The sequence below is a fragment of the Styela clava genome, chromosome 11, assembly GCF_964204865.1.
Source record: "Styela clava chromosome 11, kaStyClav1.hap1.2, whole genome shotgun sequence".
Classification (NCBI taxonomy): Eukaryota; Metazoa; Chordata; class Ascidiacea; order Stolidobranchia; family Styelidae; genus Styela; species Styela clava.
The window spans coordinates 11,270,172-11,295,528 of NC_135260.1; the positions used below are offsets into that span (position 1 = coordinate 11,270,172).

General features: G+C 37.0%; 4 protein-coding genes and 1 long non-coding RNA gene across 5 annotated transcripts in view; 3 read left to right on the forward strand and 2 right to left on the reverse strand.

Moving 5' to 3' along the window:
* LOC120347565 (uncharacterized) overlaps positions 1 to 25,357 on the reverse strand; it is a 212,880-nt gene that overhangs the window by 20,525 nt on the left and 166,998 nt on the right. The window lies entirely within an intron of this gene.
* LOC120347413 (tafazzin-like) lies at positions 3,294 to 7,299 on the forward strand. Its single transcript, XM_039417374.2, has one exon. The coding sequence runs from the start codon at positions 4,168 to 4,170 to the stop codon at positions 4,966 to 4,968; it is 801 nt and encodes a 266-aa protein (XP_039273308.1). The 5' UTR covers positions 3,294 to 4,167; the 3' UTR covers positions 4,969 to 7,299.
* Positions 7,270 to 9,019, forward strand: LOC120346946 (box C/D snoRNA protein 1-like). Its single transcript, XM_078118221.1, has one exon. It carries the CDS (start codon positions 7,397 to 7,399, stop codon positions 8,351 to 8,353), a length of 957 nt encoding a protein of 318 aa, XP_077974347.1. The 5' UTR covers positions 7,270 to 7,396; the 3' UTR covers positions 8,354 to 9,019.
* Positions 9,318 to 15,540, forward strand: LOC120336805 (putative tRNA N6-adenosine threonylcarbamoyltransferase). The gene is made up of 5 exons (XM_078118220.1): positions 9,318 to 9,515; positions 9,995 to 10,232; positions 11,042 to 11,246; positions 11,334 to 11,527; positions 11,938 to 15,540. The coding sequence occupies exons 1-5, from the start codon at positions 9,340 to 9,342 to the stop codon at positions 12,145 to 12,147; spliced, it is 1,023 nt and encodes a 340-aa protein (XP_077974346.1). The 5' UTR covers positions 9,318 to 9,339; the 3' UTR covers positions 12,148 to 15,540.
* On the reverse strand, positions 15,663 to 16,648 carry LOC120346947 (TM2 domain-containing protein 3-like). The gene has a single exon (XM_039416743.2). It carries the CDS (start codon positions 16,592 to 16,594, stop codon positions 15,785 to 15,787), a length of 810 nt encoding a protein of 269 aa, XP_039272677.2. The 5' UTR covers positions 16,595 to 16,648; the 3' UTR covers positions 15,663 to 15,784.

Genomic DNA, 25,357 nt, shown 5'->3' on the forward strand with positions numbered 1-25,357 from the left:
GGAGCATAGTCATTTTAGTATAGAAATCGCCATTTTAGTAGGGACATAGCCATTTTAGTAGGGACATAGTGGACATCGCAATTATAGTAGGGACATAGCGGACATTGCAATTATAGTAGGGACATAGCGGACATAGCCATTTTAGTAGGGAGATAGCGGACATCGCCATTTTAGTACGGGCATAGCCATTTTAGTAGGAACATAGCGGACATAGCCATTTTAGTAGGAACATAGCGGATATCGCCATTTTAGTAGGGACATAGCCATTTTAGTAGGAACATAGCGGACATCGCCATTTTAGTAGGGACATATCTATCGGGATTGCGATTTTAGAAGTGACATACCCATTTTAGTAGGGACGAAGCGGACATAGCCATTTTAGTAGGGACATGTGGGCATAGCCGTTTTATAACTACCCCTAACCGGACGAGAGGCCGTGGTTCGCCATATGGATAAGCCGTCTTATCGGCTTTCCTCTCCCCCGGGATACATATGTAAATCCCATCCTATCTATTTCAGGGCGTCGTCTCACGGCCTATCTTCACCTATCCTATCCAATTAAAATGTCAGGGAGATATCGATATTTTGATTTATAATATTGTCACATATGGCGGTGCGGAGCAAAAAATACTATGTGCTGTCTTGCACGTGAAGGTATTTTCCCTCTGGAACATTACCTACGTCCTACAGCATTTGATGAAAGACGCTATGTCTGTATGTTGATGTAGTTCTCTGGAACATTACCTACGTCCTACAGCATTTGATGAAAGACGCTATGTCTGTATGTTGATGTAGTTCAGTGGTAATACCGGTATGGTTTATGTTTTTATTCTTACTATTAGAACTTGTGGGAATGTGTTCAAAATTATGGAACTGATAAATTAAAATCAGAGCCAAAAAATTAATAATAGGAGTAATCAAACTTCTTTTCATTCTGTCATCAAGCTTATTTTAAAAATATACGGTACCGGTACCCCAGACTGGATTCCATGACAGATGCACGCCCGAGGGCGCTAGCGCTCCACAAAAATGCACGCGAGCGAATTCAATTTTGCTCGCCGAAAATTTGCAATTGCTCACCAATGTAAATCGGTTTAAATATTTTTTAAATCAATAATCTAGTAATATAAAGATGCCAAAAAATTATAACTTTACGATTGTTGACTAATAATTGCTTGCAAGATTTGGCCTGATCGAAAAATGCGAAGCAAAAAACACCATATCGTGTTGAATGATAGGAATCCCGTAAGAAAAATCGCCTCCTCGCCGACGCTGGCCAGTTATGGCTCTGATTCAGCGTATTTTTAATACAATCATTTTACACGGATGTACTGAACAGTACCGGTATCTAAAGTCGCACAAACACTCCCAAAATTAGTGACAAAATATAGAAATGATGTTTGGGGGTCAAAGGTAAAACGTCCATTTTTGCTATGATCCAACTTATTTTTACGCGGATGTATTGAGAGGTATCTTAGTTCGAAATCGGTTTAGCGGGCGCATTGGATTGGAATTTATTTGGCACAAAAAAAAAAAAAAAAAAAAAAAAAAAAGTTTAGCGGGCGCAGTTGTTTTGCACGCCGTGAGCTATAATTGTACGCCAGAAATTCTTATTTGCACGCGGGAATTTCTGATTGCACGCCCGATTTCTCGTTCGAAAAGGCCATGAAATCCAGACTGGCCGGTACCGGTACCGTACCGATTCGATACAAGCATCTCGATGCAAAAATTCCGTTTGGCATTGGAATTTATTTGGCAAAAAGAGTTTTGCACTCGTTCCAGTACCCGGTACATATTTTCAGGATCAAAATTCATACTGTTTAAATGACAGAAATGCAGAATGATGGCAATGTTTTTGTTTTAAGTTCAGAAGGTAGCCTATGTGTACCTATGACGATCCTACCAGACTACCGGTATCCATGCATCTGAAAACTCTCCCAGATAAATATGTACCGATAGGTTTTATCCTATTGGACTAGTTTTGTTGTTAACTAGGCTATGTGGGGTCTGTATAGTTTAGTACCACATGCACTTCTAGTTGGCCTGGCTCAACAATTTTTTTGCATATGCCAATCCTAACCCCTACCTGACTACGTCACCGAAAAATTTAGTCATTTCAACGTCACATTGGCGTTATAAAGTCCACCAAAGTATGCAAATGATCGTCCAAGCGGCGCAGATGATCACCCGAAATCAAGCATGCTATTTCTCTCATTCTCTCGTCACAACGATCACGATAGGATAGAGATCGCTGATGTTAGCCAGTCGTTATTGCCGGCGCAGATGCCATTTCGGGCCAGACTGGATTCCATGGCAGGTGCACGCCCGAGGGCGCTAGCGCTCCGCAAAAATGCACGCGAGCGAAATCAATTTTGCACGCCGAAAATTTGCAATTGCTCACCAATGTAAATCGGTTTAAATGGTTTTAAAATCAATAATCCAGTAATATAAAGATGCCAAAATATTATACCTCCACAATTGTCGACAAATACCAGCTTGCAAGATTTGGTCAGATCGAAATATTGCGAAGCAAAAAGACCATGGACCTTTTCCCAACCTTTGACCCGCGAAAAATTCCTCTCATTGTTACGTCCTTTTTTGCATCTTGCTGATTGGCCAATGTCACGAAGTAAACAAGGAAGTCGATGCTCGGGGAAAGGTCCATATCGTGTTGAATGATAGGAAATAGGAATCCCGTGAGAATAGTTATGGACGAAAAGATCGCCTCCGCACCAATGGCCAAGTACGGCTCTGATTCAGCGTATTTTTCATACAATAATTTTACACGAATGTACTGAACAGTACCGGTATCTAAAGTTGCTCAAACACTCCCAAAATTAGTGACAATGTATGAAAATAATGTTTGGGGTCAAAGGTCAAACGTCCATTTTGCTCTAATTTGACGTATTTTGTATCCATTAATTCTACTTAAAAACACTACCAAAATTAATGACAAAGTATGTCCATTTTGCTCTGGTTCAACGTATTTTTTATCCAATAATTTTACGCGGATGTACTGAACAGTACCGGTATCCAAAGTCGCACAAACACTCTCTAAATTAGCGACAAACTGTAGAAATAATGTTTGGGGTCAAAGGTCAAACGTCCATTTTTTCTCTGATTCAACGTATTTTTTATCCGATACCGGTAATTTTACGCGGATGTATTGAGAGGTATCTGATGTCAAAGTCAGTTGCACGCGAGTGCAGTTGTTTTGCACGTCGTGAGCTATAATTGCACGCCAGGAATTTCTGATTGCACGCCCGATTTCTCGTTCAAAAAGGCCATGAAATCCAGACTGGATTTCGGGCGATCGTAATTATACTTTGGCAAGCCTATGAAGTGATGGTGACGTAGTGACGTAATTTTTGGATGGCATATTCAGTTGTGGGTTAGGAATAACATATGCAAAATTCGTTATGCTGCGCCCACTGGAAGTACTATACCAGACCCCAAAATTCGTTATACTACGCCCACAGGAAGTACTTGTGGTACTATACTAGACCTGCTATGTGTTACTGTACTTGTTAGACAGTTAGAGCGAGGGCTTGCCGGTTTTATCATTTTGTGAGTGCTGAAATGGGCCAATAATCATGCTTCTGCCATCTATGCATCTACAGATTTATGTTGGAGCATGCAAATAAATGAATGAATTTTGTCTTCTGGTCTTACTATGGTTTCCCTTCAAATTGTTGACTATCAAATAATCTTTCAAACTTTTTAAGGTGCAGCAGATTTATAAATCGCCAACATAATATTGAATTCTTCAAATATTATTTTTTGTGCGTGATTTTTGTCATTAAAGTTATTCAAACGCAAATACAAGCTGACAAGGCTTATCATAATAATCGTATATTGAATACAACTTTATTTGTCTTTATTAAAATACAAATTACCGTTTAGTCTTGTTAGTTCTGGTTCCCAATTGCTGGCCCTCCACAGTCCAAGTACATGCATTTATTCTATTATATGATATCATTTTTCTTTTCTAGGAAGAATTGTGAGATATTCTTCCATAACATATAACAACATATTCTATTTTATGTTTTAAATAAATTTTATACTGGTGTTATCAATAGAATAGCCTATGTCTGTATGTGCTAAATGTTTATTTAATGTTTAATGATATTTTTAATTTTTACAAATAGTTTGACATAGACTTAAATCATGACTGAGCAAATCAAGCCTTCATGGCCCATACCTGCAGATACAAGTCGGTATAAGTTTGTATGGAGATATTCATCTGCAGCTGCAATCTCAACTGTTGGAATGTTGACTAAAATTTGGTTGTGCAAGTTCAACAATGTAAAAATATTTATGGAGTCTACGCTGCATGATGTCATCAACAAACGACCTCAAAATACTGCTCTAATCACTGTTTCAAATCATTATAGCTGCATTGATGACCCTTTACTATGGGGATGCTTACGATGGAAAGCTTTCTTTCAACCAAAAAATATGAGGTGGAGCATGGGTGCTTATGATATCTGCTTTACAAATAAATTATATGGATGGTTTTTTGGGCTTGGTAAAGTGATACCAGTTGTACGAGGTGGAGGTATCTACCAACAAGGGATGGATTTTATGTTGAATAAGCTGAATGAAGGCCAATGGATGCATATATTTCCTGAAGGACGTGTCAATATGACTAAAGAATTTATCAGACTGAAATGGGGTGTTGGACGTTTAGTAAGTGAATGTGAACAATCTGTTATTGTTCTGCCTTTTTATCATGTCGGAATGGATGATATTTTACCGAATAGAAGACCTTACATTCCTAGAGTTGGTAAGAAAGTAACCATTCTTATCGGTAGCCCGATGGTATTTGATTCTCATATTGACACCTGGAAGAAAATGGGATGGACTAAAGAAAATATCAGAAAAGAAATAACTGATAAAATACAAGAAGAACTCGGAAAATTAAAAGTCAAAGCTTATAGCTTGCATTTTGGAAATGAAAGCTCATGATAATTAATGTCTTACATGTGAAAATGATTGATGTTTTTTATAGATATATGGTATTTCCTTAAAATTAGGGTGTAACACACATAGATGATATCAATTTCCTAATTTTAAATACAAATACTGAAATTTAGTATTCCGTTAGCATAATTTAATTTAATTCTGATTATCATTTTTGATTTTGAGAAATTTACCGAAAAACTGAAAAATATTTGCTGTGATTGTGACATTCTCAATGATTATTAAAATTAATCTCACAAAGCATTGGTGGGTTGGCTACTTGTATTGCTATGATCGATGGTTTTTTTTTTTTTTTCCATGAAACATAATTAAGTTCATTTTATTGATATTGTATCAATTAGAGATGTATCGATATTGGCAATATCGGCCATTTTTTTCGGTATCGGCCATGTATCGGTTAGATTAAGGACGATATTTCCGATATATTTACCTTTTTGATAAGGCCAAGAATGTTTTAAAAGATTAGTTGGAATACTACTTTTTAATATTTATTTTTTGTCTGGAGAGATCATGAGCCGTACATGTCTCCACACGAGAGAATAGGATTCACATGTTTTTAGCTATTTATCAGCCAAACTAGCTCAACTAATTTGGCTATTTTCGTTGTCAAATTTTTATATTGACATTTTTAATATTACATAGTAATAATAAAGAAATATATCAACACGGCACATAACAAAAAGCAACTAGGCGCCCACTTTTAAATCATACAGTGGAATTGGGGTCCTTATTAATGGCACATAGACTTTTGGCAAGGGTATATTTTCTGTTTGTCGTCAAGTACGAGTGTCATTTAGTCCGTCGACATCGATAAACTAAATTCAGACACAATTATTCCTCTACGCAGGTATTAATTTTAATTTTGTTTAACTACACAATTACTTTATAGATATATTGACATGACCGCCTAGCCCTAGACTGTCTCAAAATATATGATAGCAATTGTAAAATATTATAAAATAGTAAAGTAAAAAAACATCCTCGACAGTTATAGGTAGGCCTTCCTTTTGTCGGTGCTGATTGATATTCTTTCATGTTGGCTTTGACTTATTGCGTCGACGATTACGATTAGCCACGAAATAAAATATATGTAAAATGATTTTAATTTGAACGTAGGACGGCGGCGCTAGAATGTGTGGGTGATATTCGAAGGTCACGTTATTATTAACATTAAATTCAAATTGGACATCCTGGCTTATGAGTTTTTTAATTGAACACAGAGATAAATAGCGTTACTGTACAATGTATCTTAATCAGTTAAAGCAAACACCAAACATTCATTTCATATTATGTGATATACGGTACCTTTTTTTTCGATCTGAAATAATGTGTACTAAGAACAACGCTCAAATACCATTGTTTTAACCCGTCTGCCCTACAAAGCACCCCTAATTAAGTAATAATTACATAGTATCTGCCTTTTTGTAGTATCGGCATATCGGTATCGGCGTTTTTAGCTGGTATCGGATTGGTATCGGCGACAAAAGTGGTATCGGTACATCTCTAGTATCAATACTTTGGGTTAACTTAAATTGAAATGGAAAATACGGTAAATCAGATATATATTCATCCTATCATCTGTGTTGAGATGCTATTTCTGGTGGAATCTGAATTTTGTTTCAGTTTTAAATTTCCTTCAACTCATTATACATTACTATCATGATATATAAAATCTTGCTTCTGTATAAGTATGAATTTTTGTTATCAAATCTTCGATGATACTTAGATTTATACTTCCAAATTAGTTCCATTCATTTATATAATATCTAGGTAATTGAGATCTATAGCATATGATTAATTTTTTTGATTGTCGCCTTATTATTGAACATTCTTATCCTGTGAAATTTATTTTTTATGCAGATGCTGACAGTGCTTGCTTTAGGTCCCATGTCTATCGCCATTCACCAACACTCATTACTACAGTCCGATTCTGGATAACCTCAATAGCCGTTGGCATTTTAGTGGTCATGCTTGACTCCAGTAAAAGATCAGTTTCCTCTTTCTGAGAGAGTGCATGTGATCTTGCTTTGAGCAAATTTTTTCAAAAACAAATACAGGCAGTTTTGGATAATATTATAATGCATTCCAAAACTTCACCGATTATGGCTTGGAATAGGCTAAAAGTTCAATAGATTTTTTTCTTCAAAATTTACCTTTTCATGAAATATTTTTCCTGTCGTGTAGTCTGTGAATATGCTTTGATTGTTGCCGTATTCGAGTTTTGGTATTATAACACTATTCTGTATAGCTTCATATTATGTCAACTTTCGATGCATATCACTGAAATTTAAATTTTTGATATTTTTTATTTTCAGATAGGCTGGTAATATACCTGGTTTCTTGGTAACTTTGGAATATTTTAATAAACTTGATACAAATAATCCTAACATAGAAAGGTGATATTGTAAACAACATGCAGGCTTCTTATAATGATGATAATATATGCAGAGATGTCATGGAAAATATTCTCAAAGATCTTGATTCTACTAGTATATCACCAAGTACTGTAATTGAGGGACCAAAATGCGAAGTTTGTGCCAAAAATCCGCCCAAGTATAAATGTCCAAAATGCTCTGTAAGAACTTGTTGTCTCCTTTGCGTGAAAACTCACAAAAAAATGAACGATTGTGATGGAGTCAGATGCAAAACTACATTCGTTCCACTCAATAAATATAATGAAAACAATATGTTGAATGATTATAGATTGCTTGAAGAAATTGCAAGATGCGCTGACAATAATGGAAGATATATTTCAGAAAGTCTACCCAATTCAACAAAAGGAATGTCACTCCAAATAAAAAAAGCAAAAGGAATGAACATCAACTTAAAATTATTGCCGTTTACATTCACACAACATAAACTCAATAGTACTTTTTATCATTGTAAGTTACAAGCATTTTTATGGCACATAGTGTGGCATTTTCCAACTTTGAATCATTCCATACACAAGAAAAAAGTTATTGATACAAAAACTATTGAAGAGGCTTTGTCAGAAGCCTGCAGTTCAGATGACAGTGGTAATATCAACATCCAAAAATACTTGGATAACTCAGAAACGTGCATTTATATGAAGAGGATGGACTTACCAGCAAATGAAATAAAATACTACAAAATAGATACTGCGTCTACAATTAAATCAGCATTACGTGGGAAGACAATTGTTGAATTTCCTCAGTTTATAGTTGTTTTGCAACAGAAAGCTCAAGAGTATGAAAATAATATATTTGAAGGCAGTGCGCCAAATGCTAATTCTGCAATCATTTCAAAAAAAGTTGATAGTGTTCTTATTCCACCCAAACGACAAAAACTTTCGTCCAATTTTGAGAATGAAGCTCATGTTGATTATGATGTTGCAGATTCATTTCCATAGAATCTGAGGTCTAGCTTATTTTTGCATGTCTAATGTTCTGTAATGTTATTCGGGAGTTTGGGCCTTTGTTAACAAAAAATTAATCAAATTTACTATACACCAGAGGTTCCAAACAGCAGTAGAGGGGGGGCACAAAGCTAGGCGCTAAACTGATTTTACTTTTCCCTTTACAACAAAACTCCCCGTTCTTCCCACCTTGTTGAACATGGATTGTTTGACCCCAATGGGATTCGGATTCTACCTATATAATTAGTACTGTAATGAAAAACAGGGGGCCAAAAGCCTGGGGGCCTCGAGCTATAAAAGGTTGGGAACCTCTGCTATACACCTATTGTTCAATTCTTGAACTATAATCTTAAACTTGAACATGCCTCTGTATTATTTCACAACATTAAAACCTTAAAATGTTGCCTCCTCTTTTGATATGTTTATTCAAATATAGATTTAGTGAAATTTTGCTCAGAATGTATATTTTTGAATTTTGGGATGTATCATATTCATAAGGGTGTTTATAAAGTCTTGAAATTACCGATGCCATATATAGTATGTTGCCACCTTTTGTATGAAATGAAGTGAAAAACTTGATAAACACTATTTAAAATAAAACAAACCTGGTTAAGATGAATTTATACCCGACTAAGTAATAAAATTGAAAATGTAACAGGACTTTATGAATACTTGACTTTATTAAATTTGGGAATTATAAATATGGTCACGCCAATGCTGAATGATGCCCGATTTGATGGTTTTTAGGACGGTGGGCGGACTAGTGATAGTTGGTGCGAGACTGCGAGTGATTCCAAGATGTTTCATCTCATTATTCGATCTATGAATCGCCAAATACAATATTTTTTCCCTTGTATTTGTGTCATTTTGATATGTTAACTATCTATTATCGTACTGCCATTTATCAAAATGCCTCATTCGTTTTTTAGGATAAGTTCAAATTTGTAATATTTGAAATAATAATTCTAAATCATTCAAAAATGCCTATAACGGCTATTGGACTTGAAGGTAGTGCTAATAAGTTGGGAATAGGTATCATGAGAGATGGTGTAGTTCTTTCCAATCCCAGGCACACATATGTGACTCCTCCTGGTGAAGGATTTCTTCCTAGAGACACTGCTAATCATCATAGAGATTGGGCGCTAAAGATTCTGAGGTAACTATATTTTATTTGTGCATTACCGGTATTTCAAAATGGAGCCCAAATTTGTTTATAAAGATTAGGATTGTGATTTTATATTTCAATTGATTCAAAATTTTTGATTGCTGTTCAGTGGTGGCTTGCAACTCTATCAATCTCTATTTCAAATGAGGAATCTGAAACTTGCTTTGAACAAATTTGTATGAAGGAAGAGAGGAATAAACATATTTTTTATATTTATAAGAAATATATCTAATATTTATGTAGTGAATTACTGTCAAATGACTATATAATGAAATTTTTTTCATTTCAATTCAATTCATTTCAATGAAATTTTTTTCATTATACCTTTGTATATAAAAAAATATATCTATATGATGAAAGTGTTTTATTTTCATTATCATATCAAATAGTCTGCAACGTAACTGATTGTGTTTAACCATGGAATTTATACAATGCTTGTCATAATAATCTATCTCCTTTTGTGATACCAGACAGGCTTTGGATGAAGCAAATGTCAAACCATCAGAAATTGACTGCATTTGCTATACAAAGGGTCCTGGCATGGCTGCTCCACTGTTAAGTGTCGCTATTGTTGCTCGAACTATTTCACAACTTTGGGACAAACCTCTCATTGCTGTGAATCATTGTGTCGGCCATATTGAAATGGGCAGATTAATCACTGGCAGCAAAAATCCTACAGTGCTATACGTTAGTGGTGGAAATACTCAGGTTAGTTTACAAATGAATAGCAGAGAGGAATTAATAAAGTGAAAGTCGAGCATAAAATGTCATAGAAATACAAGTTTTTTTATACGTATATCTTAGTATCACATTTCATATTTATCCAATATAAAATTAGTTACCAGTTCATTTCAGTGGTTATGTGAACCACCCCCCATGACATTGTGAAGTTCAACAATCTGCTCCCACATAGTTATCCCCCAAGCCAGGGGATTGTGTAGGCAGGGGTGTGCCAAACCTTTCTGATGCCCGTGGCAAGTTCCTGATAATGTTTCCCCATGTACCGAATTGCAAAAGTAATTCGGCCATAAACAATTATACTGTTGTTATACGCGAGAATAAGTAAATTAAAGGTCTTGTAATATTTTAATCGGGGGTGTGCAACCTGCGGGCCAAATGCGACCAACAAGGAAAATTTGAGTGGCCCGCAGAAAAGTGCCAATTTTAAATGATGTGTGGCCAGTGAAACGAGTTTTTAATTGGTTTTTATCTGGTTTGTGCAAGTAAATCCAATCTCTTTGTGTTGCAAAGCCTATCCCTGAGTTCCATTTATCATCCGCACTTATGACATTAAATGACCCAACAGCTAGCTTTTGCGAAACGAATAATGCATATTAGAAACCTGCAACTGAAAGAAAGCCCACGTTAGATACAGGTGCGACCCGTGGTTTCACTCGGGTATTTGCATTCGGCCCTCCTATATTGAAGGTTGCAGACCCTTGGATGTAGGAAAATTGGATGACAAGCGGGCATTCAATAAACTATCACTAAATAAGTTTCCTTTAATTGTTATTCAGGTAATTGCTTATTCAGATAGAAGGTACAGAATATTTGGAGAAACTATTGATATTGCGGTTGGGAATTGTTTGGATAGATTTGCAAGAATATTAAAAATTTCTAATGATCCAAGTCCTGGTTATAATATTGAACAACTTGCAAAGAAAGGATCAAAATACATTGCTTTACCGTACACTGTAAAAGGAATGGATATATCTTTCTCAGGTACTTTTTTAATCAAATGACACTAATTATAAAAGGAAATAAAATTGTGATATAAAATTGAACATCTTCTATTGCTTCCCAATTCAGGAATTTTATCACACATAGAAGAGATTGCAAAGAAGCAGTTGAAAAGTGGTGAATGTAACCCTGCAGATCTATGTTATTCACTTCAAGAAACCATATTTGCAATGCTTGTCGAAATAACAGAGAGAGCCATGGCTCACTGTGAATCACAAGAAGTTTTGATAGTCGGTGGTGTGGGATGTAACTTAAGATTACAGGTATGTGACTCAGAACGCCAAAAAGTTGAACACAGCCAAATTATGTTTGGAAAGACTGGTTCATATGAGTGACCTACACAATTTTTGCATTAGGATGATAGCGGGCAATAAGATTTACTTCAGATCTCAAAAAAAAAACTGTTGAAGTTGAGCCCAATATTTCATCATACAGAATTCTATCTGTTTTTTTTTTGGCTCACAATATTGTTATTATGCGTTTGTGTAAAGGGCATGGTATTCTAATATTATCAATTTCAAAATTTATGCGGCTCTCGTATATTTCTGACTTGCTGCTTTTCTACTAAAAAATTTTGCCCACCCCTGGCATAGACTTTACTTTCATAATGTTGGCTTACACAGTGCTACATTATTTCAATTTGTAAGGTATTAAAAATGACATTTTTACTTAGGAAATGATGGGAGTTATGGCTGAAGAAAGAGAAGCAAAATTGTTTGCTACAGACATGAGGTTTTGCATTGATAATGGAGCTATGATCGCCCAAGCTGGGTGGGAAATGTTTCGATCTGATCCAAAGCGACACATCACACCAATAGAAAAGTCAACATGCACTCAAAGGTTTAGAACAGACGAAGTAGAAGTCACTTGGAGAGATGACTGATATTGGAAACTGTAGAAGTTGTGTTAGCCGTGTATTGGCAGAATGGAGCTGCACGGTCGGGAGGTCTTGGCGCAGCAGGATGGGCCCTATCGTTGTTGGGCAAGACACACTAAGATTGGATAGAACTGAAGGGCTATTCTGAATTACATGAAAAAACGTCAACTTATTTGAAGGCTGAAACAATGCCAAAATAGCATGTTATTCATTTACACTTGGGTCTGTAACCTTTTGTCGTTCACAGGCCAAATTAAGGGTTGCAAGTCTTGGCGGGCCGCACATATTTTTAGAAAGTAAAAATTGAACGGATGGCCGATTTATCAAAATTTTTCAACACTAATCAAAGGTTGAAATTTTTTCTTACAATTACAATTTTAATGTGATATTTTTTATTGCATCACGCGACTCACTGAATAAAGCTAAGATTGGAACCAGGGATGGCCAATACCGAATAGTTCACTATTTCGAATACATTCGAAATTATTATTTTCGAATATGAAATTTCGAATACTTCGAAAATAAATTCAAGTAAAATAAGCTTATCTTGGTGTATGTCAGTATTTGCATACAATAAACAATGGAATAACTGTTATCTACAAGCTGGCTACCAGAAAATTTATACCCGCTGTTGACGTGGTATTTTGAAGTTATTTTCATAAAAGTAATCCTTTCATTTTTTCGTAGGACGCGCAACCATGAGTTAGGCTACGTTGAACGCAATTAAATTAATACCGCAAGACATTTTAAATTCTGTTATCAGTCGTCGATTTATTAAATAAGTCAATACTTTTACCTATCATTATCAAAACTATTTGCCGGAAGTGGGTAAAAGTATAAATTATTTTTGTGAGTATGAAAATATAAATTAAAAATTAATTATATTCCGGCATTTTACCACACATATTTCCACAGATTGTCGCATTATTTTAAAGTTGTAATGCTTTTGTTTTTCGTAAGTACAAAACTGGGAATCGAAAATTAATCATAATCAGGTAGTTACCACACATTTTATGTCCACAGATTGCCGCCGTATCTTTTAGAGTAGTTATGCATTAATTTATTCGTAAGGTCGACGTAACTATGAGTTACCTTAAACACAATTAAATTAATTCGGTAAGACATTTTAAATGCTGTTGTCGTTCATGAATTTGAATATTTTGTCGCAACATAAAATCATCCTAGATAAAAGTCCATACTTTTAATTATCATTATCAAAAGTAGTTTCCTAAAAGCGGGAAATAGTATAAATTATTTTTCCACGAGTACGAAAATACAAATCAAAAATTAATTGTAATCGGGCAGTTCACCACACATTTTATGTCCACAGGTAGCTGTGGTATTTTAGAGTTGTAATATTATTTGTTTTTCCTAAGTACGGAAATAGGAATAAAAAATTAATTATAAATGGGGCAGTTTACCACACAATTTATGTCCGCAGATCGCCTCAGTATTGAATAGTAATACTTTTATTTTTTCGTTAGTGGACGCAACCATGAGTTAAGTTAATTAAGCAAAATTAAATTAATACGGTAAGGCAAATTAAATGCTGTTATTGTTCGCGAATTTGAATATTTTGTCGCAACGGAAAATCACCATAGTATAAAGTCGATACTTTTTGACTATCATTATCAAAATTATTTGCCAAAAATCGGGAAATAGTGTAAATGATTTTTCCTAATAAATCAACTTGTCTGCGACAATTTATTGGGTGTCGTAATTTGTAACAAAGCGTACGACTTTATTTAACTTATTTAATATCTGACTTACTGGTAATGGATTTATGTGAGACTCGTGACTCAATACAAATGACTGCGTAAATTAGAAGCCTTGCAAGGGAATGGCAATAGTGCCAATCTCACAACCGTACAAATGTGTTGCAACAATATGAGGCGAATGCTGGCACAGAAGATAACAAACAACTTAAGCGCCGATACTATTTCACCGTCATTACAAAACGTGACAAAGCGCGGAAAATCGTTTGAAGAGTTCTCTTTAAAACGAAACGAAACTCCTCGCTGACGGCGAAAAGTGGCTATTATTCGGAATTATTCGAAAAGGTATTCGAATACTTTGATATTCGAATGTTTTCGAATATTCGATTCGTTTTGGACAACCCTGATTGGAACACTTCCTAAATGGGCGTCACTTATCCTAGTTCAGGGGTGGGCAACCCCTGGCACGCGTGCTCTCGCGAAATTTTGTCAAGAAAAGCTCAGCATTTTTTCGTAATATAGATCGTCTGTGCCACCCTTTTTCATCATTTCTGCTTGATTTAAAAGTTGTACAGCCCACGTTGGTTATAGTCTCTTGCTAACCTACTGTTATAAATTGATTTTGAAAGAACTATGAGCGATTAGGGAAGGTAACAAGAGAGAAGTGCACAAAAGGAACTATTGCTTGGGTGATTGGGATGCCATTCCCGAAAATTTTCCGTGTCTTGAAAACTTTGCAACTGCATTACTCTACATATGCTTGTGAATTTCTGTTCTCAGTTATGAACTCCATTAAGTCTTGTAATAGGAGTAACCTGTAGATGAAACCAGTACCGGTAGTCCGTGTATGTGTATTCATTTAAAAGTTAGAAAATATAAACCCAATATAAAATACCTATCAACCGTAACGCAGCAGCAAAGGTCTCGCTGATATAGAATAAAAAAAGTAATCAAGTCGGTTTGTCTGACTGATATTTTCCCAAACTGTCTGTACATGTTTGAAAGGTTTATTATTGTGTATGTTTGCTTTGAAAGTAGCAAAGGTGGGTTTTTAATTTTGGTCGGCACACGGAAGAATTTTGTCATTAAATTTATCTGATTTAGGCACGCGAGCCGAAAAAGGTTGCCCACCCCTGTCCTAGTTCCTTCTAATAAGTATTTTCGAAATATGTACTTTTAAACATTGATATGAACTTTTGTGCATGGTTTATCAAATTTGGATAAAGTTTTCCTTCAAGAAGATTCTTTTTATAAAAACCAAGCAGTGATGCATCTCTCGAATAGAATATTTCCTCATTGCATCAAAAAAAAAAATTCCATTGACATCAATTTTTCTGCATTTTGTCTGCAATTATAGGCTTAAACTCTATTATATAATGAGTCTACACACGTGTCTCACAATAAATTCTGTTACGTAAAGAATGTAATCGTCAGAGCAGCCGTTTTGTTACTATAATTCAGTGAAGCGTCTCTGTCCGGATTTTGATGCACGATTGTTTCGAATAAATCGTGAACGAGATCCTCTTTACATGATAATTAGTGATGCAGGATGCAGCTGTTATCTCTAATTATTTGACAAATCAATTATTTGCAATAAGTTGTTGCCATTATAGTAGTAGAAGCCTATGGTATGCTGTTTACATTAAATGTAGATTAGGACAGCACACCCCCCGCACTGTCATTTTTGCAAGTATACTTGATGCACTTGCTGGCAGTCTACCTTGGAGAATAGATTTACAACCAGAGATAGTCTGTTTGAATGAATGGTTCGCCATACGATGGGTTGAAATAAGACCTACATCAGGCTCAACTATAACTCAAGAGAAGTTAAATATATTGCAATGATACCATGCATATACCACAGTACAAAAACACCAGTTGTGAAAATGTAATGCATAGAACAAATTTGAACAAAATAACAAAACATGTTAATAAATGTAAACAGAACCATCGAAAGGACCAAGATAAGAAGTAGCGATTAGTACAATATCAATTAATGTCCATACTCCCACTCCACCAAAGCTGAACAATTTGCCAATTCCTTCTTTCCAATACCCCAAATAAAATCTATCAGCACCAAATCCACCGAGAGTAATGCTTAATATTAACGCAGTCGACCATTTATAACCAGAAGTCCAATTGCAATAAGTCATTTTTGAAAATTTCCGTTTCCCAAGACAAAAAACATTTTTATGTACGGTGCAATTCATTTTCACCCTTTGCCTTGGGGTCGCTGCGACGTTGCAAGAAGTGTTAGTCTGTTCACATGTATATTCTTCGCCTGGTATTGTTAAATAACAGTATTTGCAAAGAAATTCTCGCATTACAGTTCGGCTTCCAGTACATGGTGAGGTATCAATTACATTGCATGAAAAATTCTTGTACTTTCCATATGTACAATCATTTGTGGTATTACAAACATAACAAGATGCAGATAAATTATTACAAAGCCCAGAGCATTCTGCGTCGCGGAATATTACAGGAGTAGATGTTGTCTCGACTTCCAAAGTTGTTCCTGGCGTTGTTTCAACTTCTCTAGTCGTCTTTGAGATAGTAGTAGCGTTAGATAAGCCTTCTGATCTATCCCAACTGGTATTCTTACTTGTAAAACTCATTCCGGTAGTTAGAGTAAGTGGGTTGCTTGTGTAAGAATATCCAGATGATGTTATATCCGCCATGTTCTCTTCACAAAAAATGTGTAAGAATATATATAGTGAAATATATTTGCTTCGAAACATTTCAACTGAATGTAATAATTACTATTGCAGCTGTAAAAGTCAAATTGAATTTGTTTTGTAAACTGCAGCAAAAGCTTTACTGCTTCAGCATTGGATTAAACATATCCACTATATTGAATTAGGCAAGGTCGAAATGGAAAGATGCGGGTATTTCCAAAAACGGAATCACGTCAGCTCATATGTATGAAGCCTTGTTTTTGATGTTACCTACTGTCTAGTACTGTACCCTATGGTTTGAGTGGGTGGAGGCTGACTCGCATTGACCACCCGCCATGCGACGATGATTATTATATGGGTTAGCCTGCAACCTTGCAATTTCTTGTAGTGGGAGATGGAAAGATGGCCGTGAGGATAAATATATTAAATTATATGTGTTTGGTTAGAATACTGTGCACTGGTTAACAAAGTAACCGGCCAACGTGCTCATACCAGTACCGGAAGGCATATCGTACGAGAGAAAGATTTATTGATTCGTCAACTAAAACAAATAGAAATATGAAAGCATAAATACAAATAAATAAAACACTGTTTCTGGTGACTGTAGGGAGCGACATGACCATATGGTCATCCAAGTCAGCTCCCCCCATATTCACTGTTATGCATAAGATTCACAGGTATTGGATGACTATGTGTGTAACGGCTTATTATAGAGTATTTTACACTTGAATAATTATAAAAAAAAATGCACAATTACAAGGGGCTAATGCTTGAAGTTAGTTATCGGGTTTGTTGATCCATGCATATTAAGAAAAATTACTAGGGGTCTACTAGAGAATTAATAATATAGAGAACAAATTGTGGTAATTATACCCAATGTGCGTATTTGAATAATTATTATGGTACTGTATATGAAAAGGAATATAAATAATTAAAATATTGGATTTACAAAGATAGGATAAACTTTGGTTATGATAAACCATTATAGCACAATGTGAATATAAAGATCAATTTCAATGACTACTGAAAAGAATTTCTCAGTGTACAAGAAGGTGGTTGGTAATCAATATAACTAATATCATTAATTTACAAAGGATGAAAAATAGAACTCTGAAACCAATCGGGGTCTGTAGAGATCTAAGTTCAAGTGTCTACAGGGGGTGTACTGTGGAACACATGTACCCATTTAAAAAATTTTCACCAAACAACAAAAATTTCAAAAGGTTATTGAATATATCAAATATAAAGGGAACTTCCAGCAATATTGAATTGTCACATAGTTCAAATATCTATAGCAGGAAGTGAAATTTTTACTATAAGGGATATAAAGGGGGGTGTTGTCAAAAACTGAATATAACTGAATACAACTGAATACAACTGAACACAACTGAAAACAACTGAATACAACTGAATACAAAAACTGAACACAACTGAATACTACCGCACACAACTGAATACACGGCTCGTGGCACGTGACATAAGTTTTAAAATGAATACAACTGAATATAACTGAACACAGCTGAATACAACTGAAAACAACTGAACAAAACTGAATACGACTGAACAGAACTGAAAACAACTGAATACACGCAACGAATACAACTGAATATAACTGAACACCACTGAATACAACTCGACAATGGCGCGGGAGGCATAAGATTCGTGACGTCATCACTGATTACGTCATAATCGATGATGCGAATTTTGGAGATAGCCTCTCGAGCAATACATCAAACGTTTCAGAAAGATGAGGCGGTTTCATTACGGTTATTCTTGGCGTGATTGGTGACGTCATTGCTGATTACGTCATAATTGATATTGCGAATTTTGGAGATAGCCCCTCGAGCAACGCGTCAAAAGTTTCAGAAAGATTAGGTGGTTTCATTACGGTTATTCGTGTCATAATTGGTGACGTCATTACAAATTGCGTCACAATTACAAATGTGCATATTCGAAATATAGTGACGTGCAGTATAATGCACCCTTAATAAAAACGAGATGATTTGAGTGAGGTAACTTTTGTCGTGATTGATGATATCATCACATATCACATCGTTATCGCCAATGCGAATTTTCGAAATAGCACAGGGACAGGTATAGTTCTTTTGATTCCGAAAACTAGAGGCGATTTCGTTATGACGGTGTTCTCCGACCAGATCCGCCCCTCACCGCCGCGTGTTCGTCTCAACATTTAATTTTTGAACTATAATTCATTTTCAAGCAATTTTCAAAATCAATTCATCGCGTCATAATATATTCTATGAAGATCTCATTGTTGAAGAGGGGCCACAAATGTCGTAGCCTGTTTATTTCTCATCGTCTAGATTCGATCCTGTCTATAGCTTAGGCCAGGGGTAGGCAACCTACGGCCCGCGGGACGTATCCGGCCCGCCGAGCAATATAATCCGGCCCGCGACGCTTCACTGATTTAGACTAAATTATATTATAATCTAACAAGTATATAAATCTCGTCTAATGAGCCTATAATTTTATTATAATTAGACAAATGGCAACAAAACGTAGTTGATGCCGAGTCCAAATGGTTTAATGGCGCAGAAAATATTCAAATGATCAGTCTTCGCGCGCTGTTTGAAATTTAACGTCGGATCTGTGTGAAAAAGGTGATTCATTGGCCATCCATTCGGTTTTTAACTTTTTTTTAAAATATGTGCGGCCCGCTAATGACTTGCAAGCTTTAATTTTGGCCCGCGAGCGATAAAAGGTTGCCGACCCCTGCTTAGGCCTACTATTTAACATACTATTGTATTATAATGCGGCTTATTGTGGCATCGGATGTTCACGATAGATTGCTTGCAGTCCATTTGCAGATCTGAATATTCGTGTGCACACTAGTAAAGACAGTTCGTTTTCAGTTGTTTGACAGGTTTACATATTTATCCCCGGGGAGAGTAAAGTACAAAAGACGGCTTGATCCTAGGGCTAACCACGACCTCTCGTCCGGTTACCATCCATGTCAGGTGTGGGTTAGTTAGCCAGTTACCGTATTTGCTCGTTTAATAGCCCGGGCGCTTATTTTTTTTAAACAAACTCACTAACCTGGCCCTTATTCAAACCGGCGCTTATTCAAGCAGGAGCGCTTGTTATTTTTAAAGTGAAATTATACACAAAAATTACGATACCGGTATCTTTGAAGACAAATATTTGACGACATTAATCCTTTTTCCATGTCAAACGCAAATTATTCACGTCTTAAGAGTAATTCCTCATAATACGCTTCTTATTTCCTATTGTTCTCTACCACTGAAAAATCAGCTTTCACACCGGGCGGCTATTCAAACGGGCGCTTAATCAAGACCGGGCGGTTAAACGAGCATATACGGTATTTGTTTTTAGAGGTATGGACTTGATGGTGAAGAAATCCGTAACCGACCAGCGGTAACGTGAATAGTGTCGAGGAGTACAGCAACCCTCTCGCATAAAATTAACCTCCGAATGTGATACGGACCTGCAAACCCACGCAGAGGGATCGAAGGTGCGATGTCGAGTGTATTCCTAACGCTGAGCACGCTGTAGCCTACCGCCTAGCTGCAAACCACCCATTATTCCTTGTTAAGTACGGGATTGCTTACGGAAGTGCTGAAGAAGGATGTGTTTTGTATTCTAACTAAAGCACTTGGCGATGAATCACTGACACCTGGATTGAATATTTTCGCTTGTTTTAATAATATTACCACATGATCAAATTGCGAAAATTAGTTTAGTGTCGCTGAAAACTTGTCTCCGGGGTCACAGGTCACCAGATGTCGTTTCAAACCTCAAACAAGACTTCTGACACTTCGCCCGCGCAAGGTGTTAGGTTATTTGGATGCTCGTTGGTCTTAGTTCTCCGATGAGATCATAAGCAATAATTTCGTAAGTGGTTTATGCGAGTAGTAACCAAGGTATCTTACGACAGGACTACAAATCTGTATCGCTTGCCCTCGGATGAATACCAACCGTTATATGATTGCGACCAAAGCCTTATGTATACAGCACTCAGCCCTGCTGCCTCTCTGTTACGTGTTAGCCTGTACAATTCTGTTAAATCTGCTTCGTACCAAGCGAAGATTTCATCGAACCTTTCTTTCCCTTGGATGTATTAGGTAACTTATGCAATTGATTTAGCTAGACTATTTTTACTGAGAAAGTCCATTCAAGTTGTCACTAAGAACTGAAGGAGATGGATCAATCCAGTGAATCACCATGCGGCATATGCTTTAAGAATTGTGCCGAAGGAAGCCACAGCATTTTATGCAAAATATGTGGAAACTGGTTCCACGGCACCAGCGAGAAATTGAAAGAAGAATCTATCATGGAACTTGGGAACCTCTCGCAAGCATCGTATATATGCAGAAAGTGCTCTTCGGAAGACGATGGTTCATTCGACTTCTTGACTGCACTCCATCGCTTACGCAGAGTAAGTAATTCACCGCTCTTCCGTTCTTATAGACCTAATTACAGATTGTGCATCATCCGTCTAGTGTTTTTATAAAGAAATTTATTAAAAGTAAAGTCACGCGCACTCGCTCAAAATGTAGGCGCTGATCTCTGAGCAAAGTTACGGACGATCGCTAAATTGCCAAGAGTTACTGAGGCTATAAATTATTTTTATATTGAGTGCAGTTAGTAAATACGGATTGCCACGAGACGTTAACGCTGTTTATGTCAACACGATGAAAAATAACTATGAAATAATGAATTTCCACATGACGGAATTTATTACAAATTTGGGAATGAAAATTGCTTGTCTGATGGATATATTGTTAGTAAAACGGGTGAACACAGTCCATTCGATTATGTATAGATTAAGCACAGTATTGATGGGAAAGATTTTACGGAATTTCATTCTCCATAACCATATGACGACTTTTCCCGAAGGTGAAAATGGGATTTTGTGTCTGTTCCAATCGGTTTGACAAACCCCGGATGGTTCCCGCTCAATGGGGTCAATGTGAATTTTAAAGTATTGTGATGGTGGAAACGCCATTAGGGATGCTTGGTAGCGGAATTAAACATTATTTTCCATAAATTTTGTGATTGGTGATTCACAACTAATCTCCATTTCTATTTCTAGAGTGCCAAGAAGAATTGGGGCATTTTTTGTGCATGTACAATCAGGGAAAAGCATATCATGCCATATTTCATAAGTCATGAAAAAGATATCACCAAGTACCATACATCCACTGATCGTCACTCACTGGACATATTGCGAAAGCATGGACTGGAGAAAAGCAAACGCCCACTTAAGACTACAGCAGATGGTAATTGTCTTTTCAACGCAGTGTCGTTGCTTCTGAATGATTCTGAAGATATGGCTAATGAGCTTCGGACAAGAACTTGCATCGAAATGGTCAATAATGAAGACGAATACATTCAGTCTGATATGGGGAGAGTTGTTTGTCATGTGTCCCCGGACTACCGCGAAGCCTGTGTCGACTGTACTCGTATTGGTGCTTTTTCTTCAGCTTGGACAATAATGGCACTCTCTAACATCATTAAAAGACAAGTGAACATGCTGTACCCCCCTGTTAATGGGACAAGGGACTTATATCCAAAGTTTCTCAGCAATTGCATCAAGCCTAGAGAAATAGTTGGCGTAGATCTGTGGATTATGTGGACAACAACAGAACTGACGATGACTTCTGACTGGATTCCAAATCACTTTGTACCACTTGTTGAAGAAACTGAATTTAATCCTGGTGCTCTCCATTCTACCCCAGTAAAGGAGGCTTTGAATACTATTCCTGACTCTCCAGGCGTTACCCCATTCAAATTTGGAAAACTCAATTTTGATGAAACCAGTTCTGATACTAGCATCGGTTTTGACCAGATTAATTTTGAATTTGGTTGGGATATCAGTGACGACAGCGATGACTCTGCTGATGCGTTCGAGCCAAAAAAGATGAGGGCTACCACACCAATTACCACATCAAGTCCATCTACTGCTTTCGAATCATCAAATGATGAGCGTGAAATACAATTGAGTGGCAGATTTCTTGCACCCAATGAACTTTACACAACTATGCTGGCAGAGGTTATTGCTGAAAAAGAAATCCCCACTGGTCCGAAAAGCAACATTGGATTCGTGGTACAGTTGGGAAAAAATAACAAGAGGAATTTTGTTCCAGATGATTGTGGCGCGTGGTGTGGTGTAAAAGCAGGGTCTACCAGAGCATATTTCCTCATTGAAGAAAATGGCAACCTGAAATTCGTCAGAAAAGATAAAGATGGCTTCTACACAGAGAAAAAGTCCGGGGGAAAATTCAGGAAAGAGCATGTACGGCCAATGCCCGACACCCAAGATATCCTAATTCTTCATAGAGTTTACAGCAAACTAAAGGCTAACACGAACTATCGAAAACGGGTGTCCTGGTTTCGTGGTTACGATGGTTCCTGCATCGGTGAAGGGAAAGCTGTCGTTGAATACCTGGGAGCTTTTCCGAAACAGCCCATGCCTCCCCATGGAAATACAAAACGAAACAAGCGTGAGTATGTAAGAACACCTCCTGGAGTTGTAAAAAACATCGATGATCATGTGCAGTCGAGGATGTCCACAAGGGAAATCTATAAGAAAATGATTGGCGAAGATTCGATTCATGCCCCGAGGGACTATCGACAAGTGAGATATAGGAAAATGCATGCCAAAAAAGACAGTTGGGGTACAGAGGGTTCACGCACTTTCGCTGATGGGGTTCTTGATGTGCTAAGCATGGTACAGACAGATGACTTCGTGCGAGAGGCAGCGGTAATCAAAGGTTCCCCACCCTGTGTGATTTTGTATACCAACAATCAGCTCGCTGATCTCAAGCGAATAGCTTCAACAACAAGTGACAAAACAATTTTGGGTGTTGATCGCACGTTTAACCTTGGTGCCTGTTATGCCACTATAATAGTGTACAAGCAGTCGAAAGTTGTAAGAAATAGCACTGGTGAAAATCCTATATTTTTGGACCCAATTTACCTCCACTGGGATGGAAAATTCACGACATATTGTCACTTTTTCTCTCACTTGAGCTCCAGGATATCAACCACTGCTTTCACTTCGGAAATTAGGATTGGAAGTGACAACGAGTTTGCTTTAACAAAAGCTCTTGACAAGTGTTTTCCGGGAGTTCAGCGGTTTCTATGCACACGACACTTGATCCAAAATGTGCAGCGTTTGTTGCGGACAAAGGGGTCGATTTCCGAAGAGTCGAAAAAAATGCTGTTATCCTCTCTTTTCGGGGATGATGGAATTGCCAGAGCAGTTTCAAATGAGGAATTTGAAACCAAATCTGTCGAATGCAAAAGGCTTATTTCAAAGTTCCCCGAAGATATCAAGAGGTATATAACTGCACAGATTATGCCTCTGCTTGCAGAGTACGTTGTCAAACCGAGGAATGGGCTAATGCAAAAAGCGCTGTGGACCAACAACAATTCTGAGTCGATGAACAACCTCATAAAAGTTGACATTGATTGGAAGCCACAAAAGCTGCCTCAACTAATCAAAAAATTTAAAGACCATGCTATTTTGCAGTACACAGACATGCGGAGAGCCATTCACGGCAGGGGCAATTATTCCCTAAGTTCAAGGTTCAAAAAGTATTCCTACAGCAATGCAGTATGGCGAGAGATGGGAGAGGGCCAAAAAGAGAAAATATTTCAAAAATTAATTTTTGAAAAAGACCGTTCCCATATTCCCCTTGAAAACGAAATGGAAGAAGCGTCGAACCCAGCATTTCTTTGTCCAAGAAAATCGCACATTGCCAGAAAGCCGGGACAAAAGAAGGGAACTAGGGCCGAAAGAGCAGCAAAAAAGTAGATGGAGAGATGTAACGTGGCTCCTATTATGACACAGACTAATATTCACTACACATAGCTTATTCATCCAGTGTTTTTGATGAGCTATCGGACAAAATAGTCACTGGCTTCGTGTTTTTATCTTTTATTACAGTTCGTTTGTGTGTTGGTGTTTTAACAGTTCATTGTTTTCACGTTGGTTAGGCTGATGTGTATGCTTTAATGAACATGTCATTTCTTTGCACGAATAAAACAAAACGTGGTGTTACATACTTTTCTTTGCTGTTGTTAAGATAATCATGCTCGCCTTTCAGTTTGTTCTTGGTTTGGGTTTACTGCACCAAGTACCGCAGATACCGGCACAGGATGCAAGACAATAGGAAGACTAAAGCACCTTCATCCCATAAAAAGAAGGCAGGCGGTTCAGTTCATTGGATCCAGATTTGCTGGCCTTATCGCCGTCGCAATGTGGTTCACGTAACTGCTGATCGGTTACGGCTTCCTCCATCATTAAGTCAAATTCATGCACCTGAAATATCTAGCTAGCTCACCATACCCAATATTGGCTACCAACCAAACGAGAGGCCACACGATTCCTATACATTTGTATCAAAATAAAATGATATCATATGTACAAGCATCGGCGCTCATTCAACCACTGTTCTTCACTCTAGGCAAATTTTGATTACCTCCTAAACAAGCCACGCGTATATTTTGCTTCGTAGACAAAACTGAGTATGCATCATGTAACATTGTCAGTGATTTCGTGTTACCTCAATCTCAAAAATTTGCACGAGCGTCAATAAAGTAATTAGTGATGACGCCACAAATCACGTCGAAATATTTTGACGTCATCAGCGGTGACGTATCTAAACACGCCGAATGACCGTAATAATATGGTCTCATTTTCAGAAACGTTTGATATACTAGTCGTGATTATATGTTGAAATTTTGCATTTGATATTATGACGTAACCACTAATGACGTCATAAATTTAGTCGAAAGTCGCCACATTCAAACCATCTCGTTTGTCTCAAAGGTGCATTA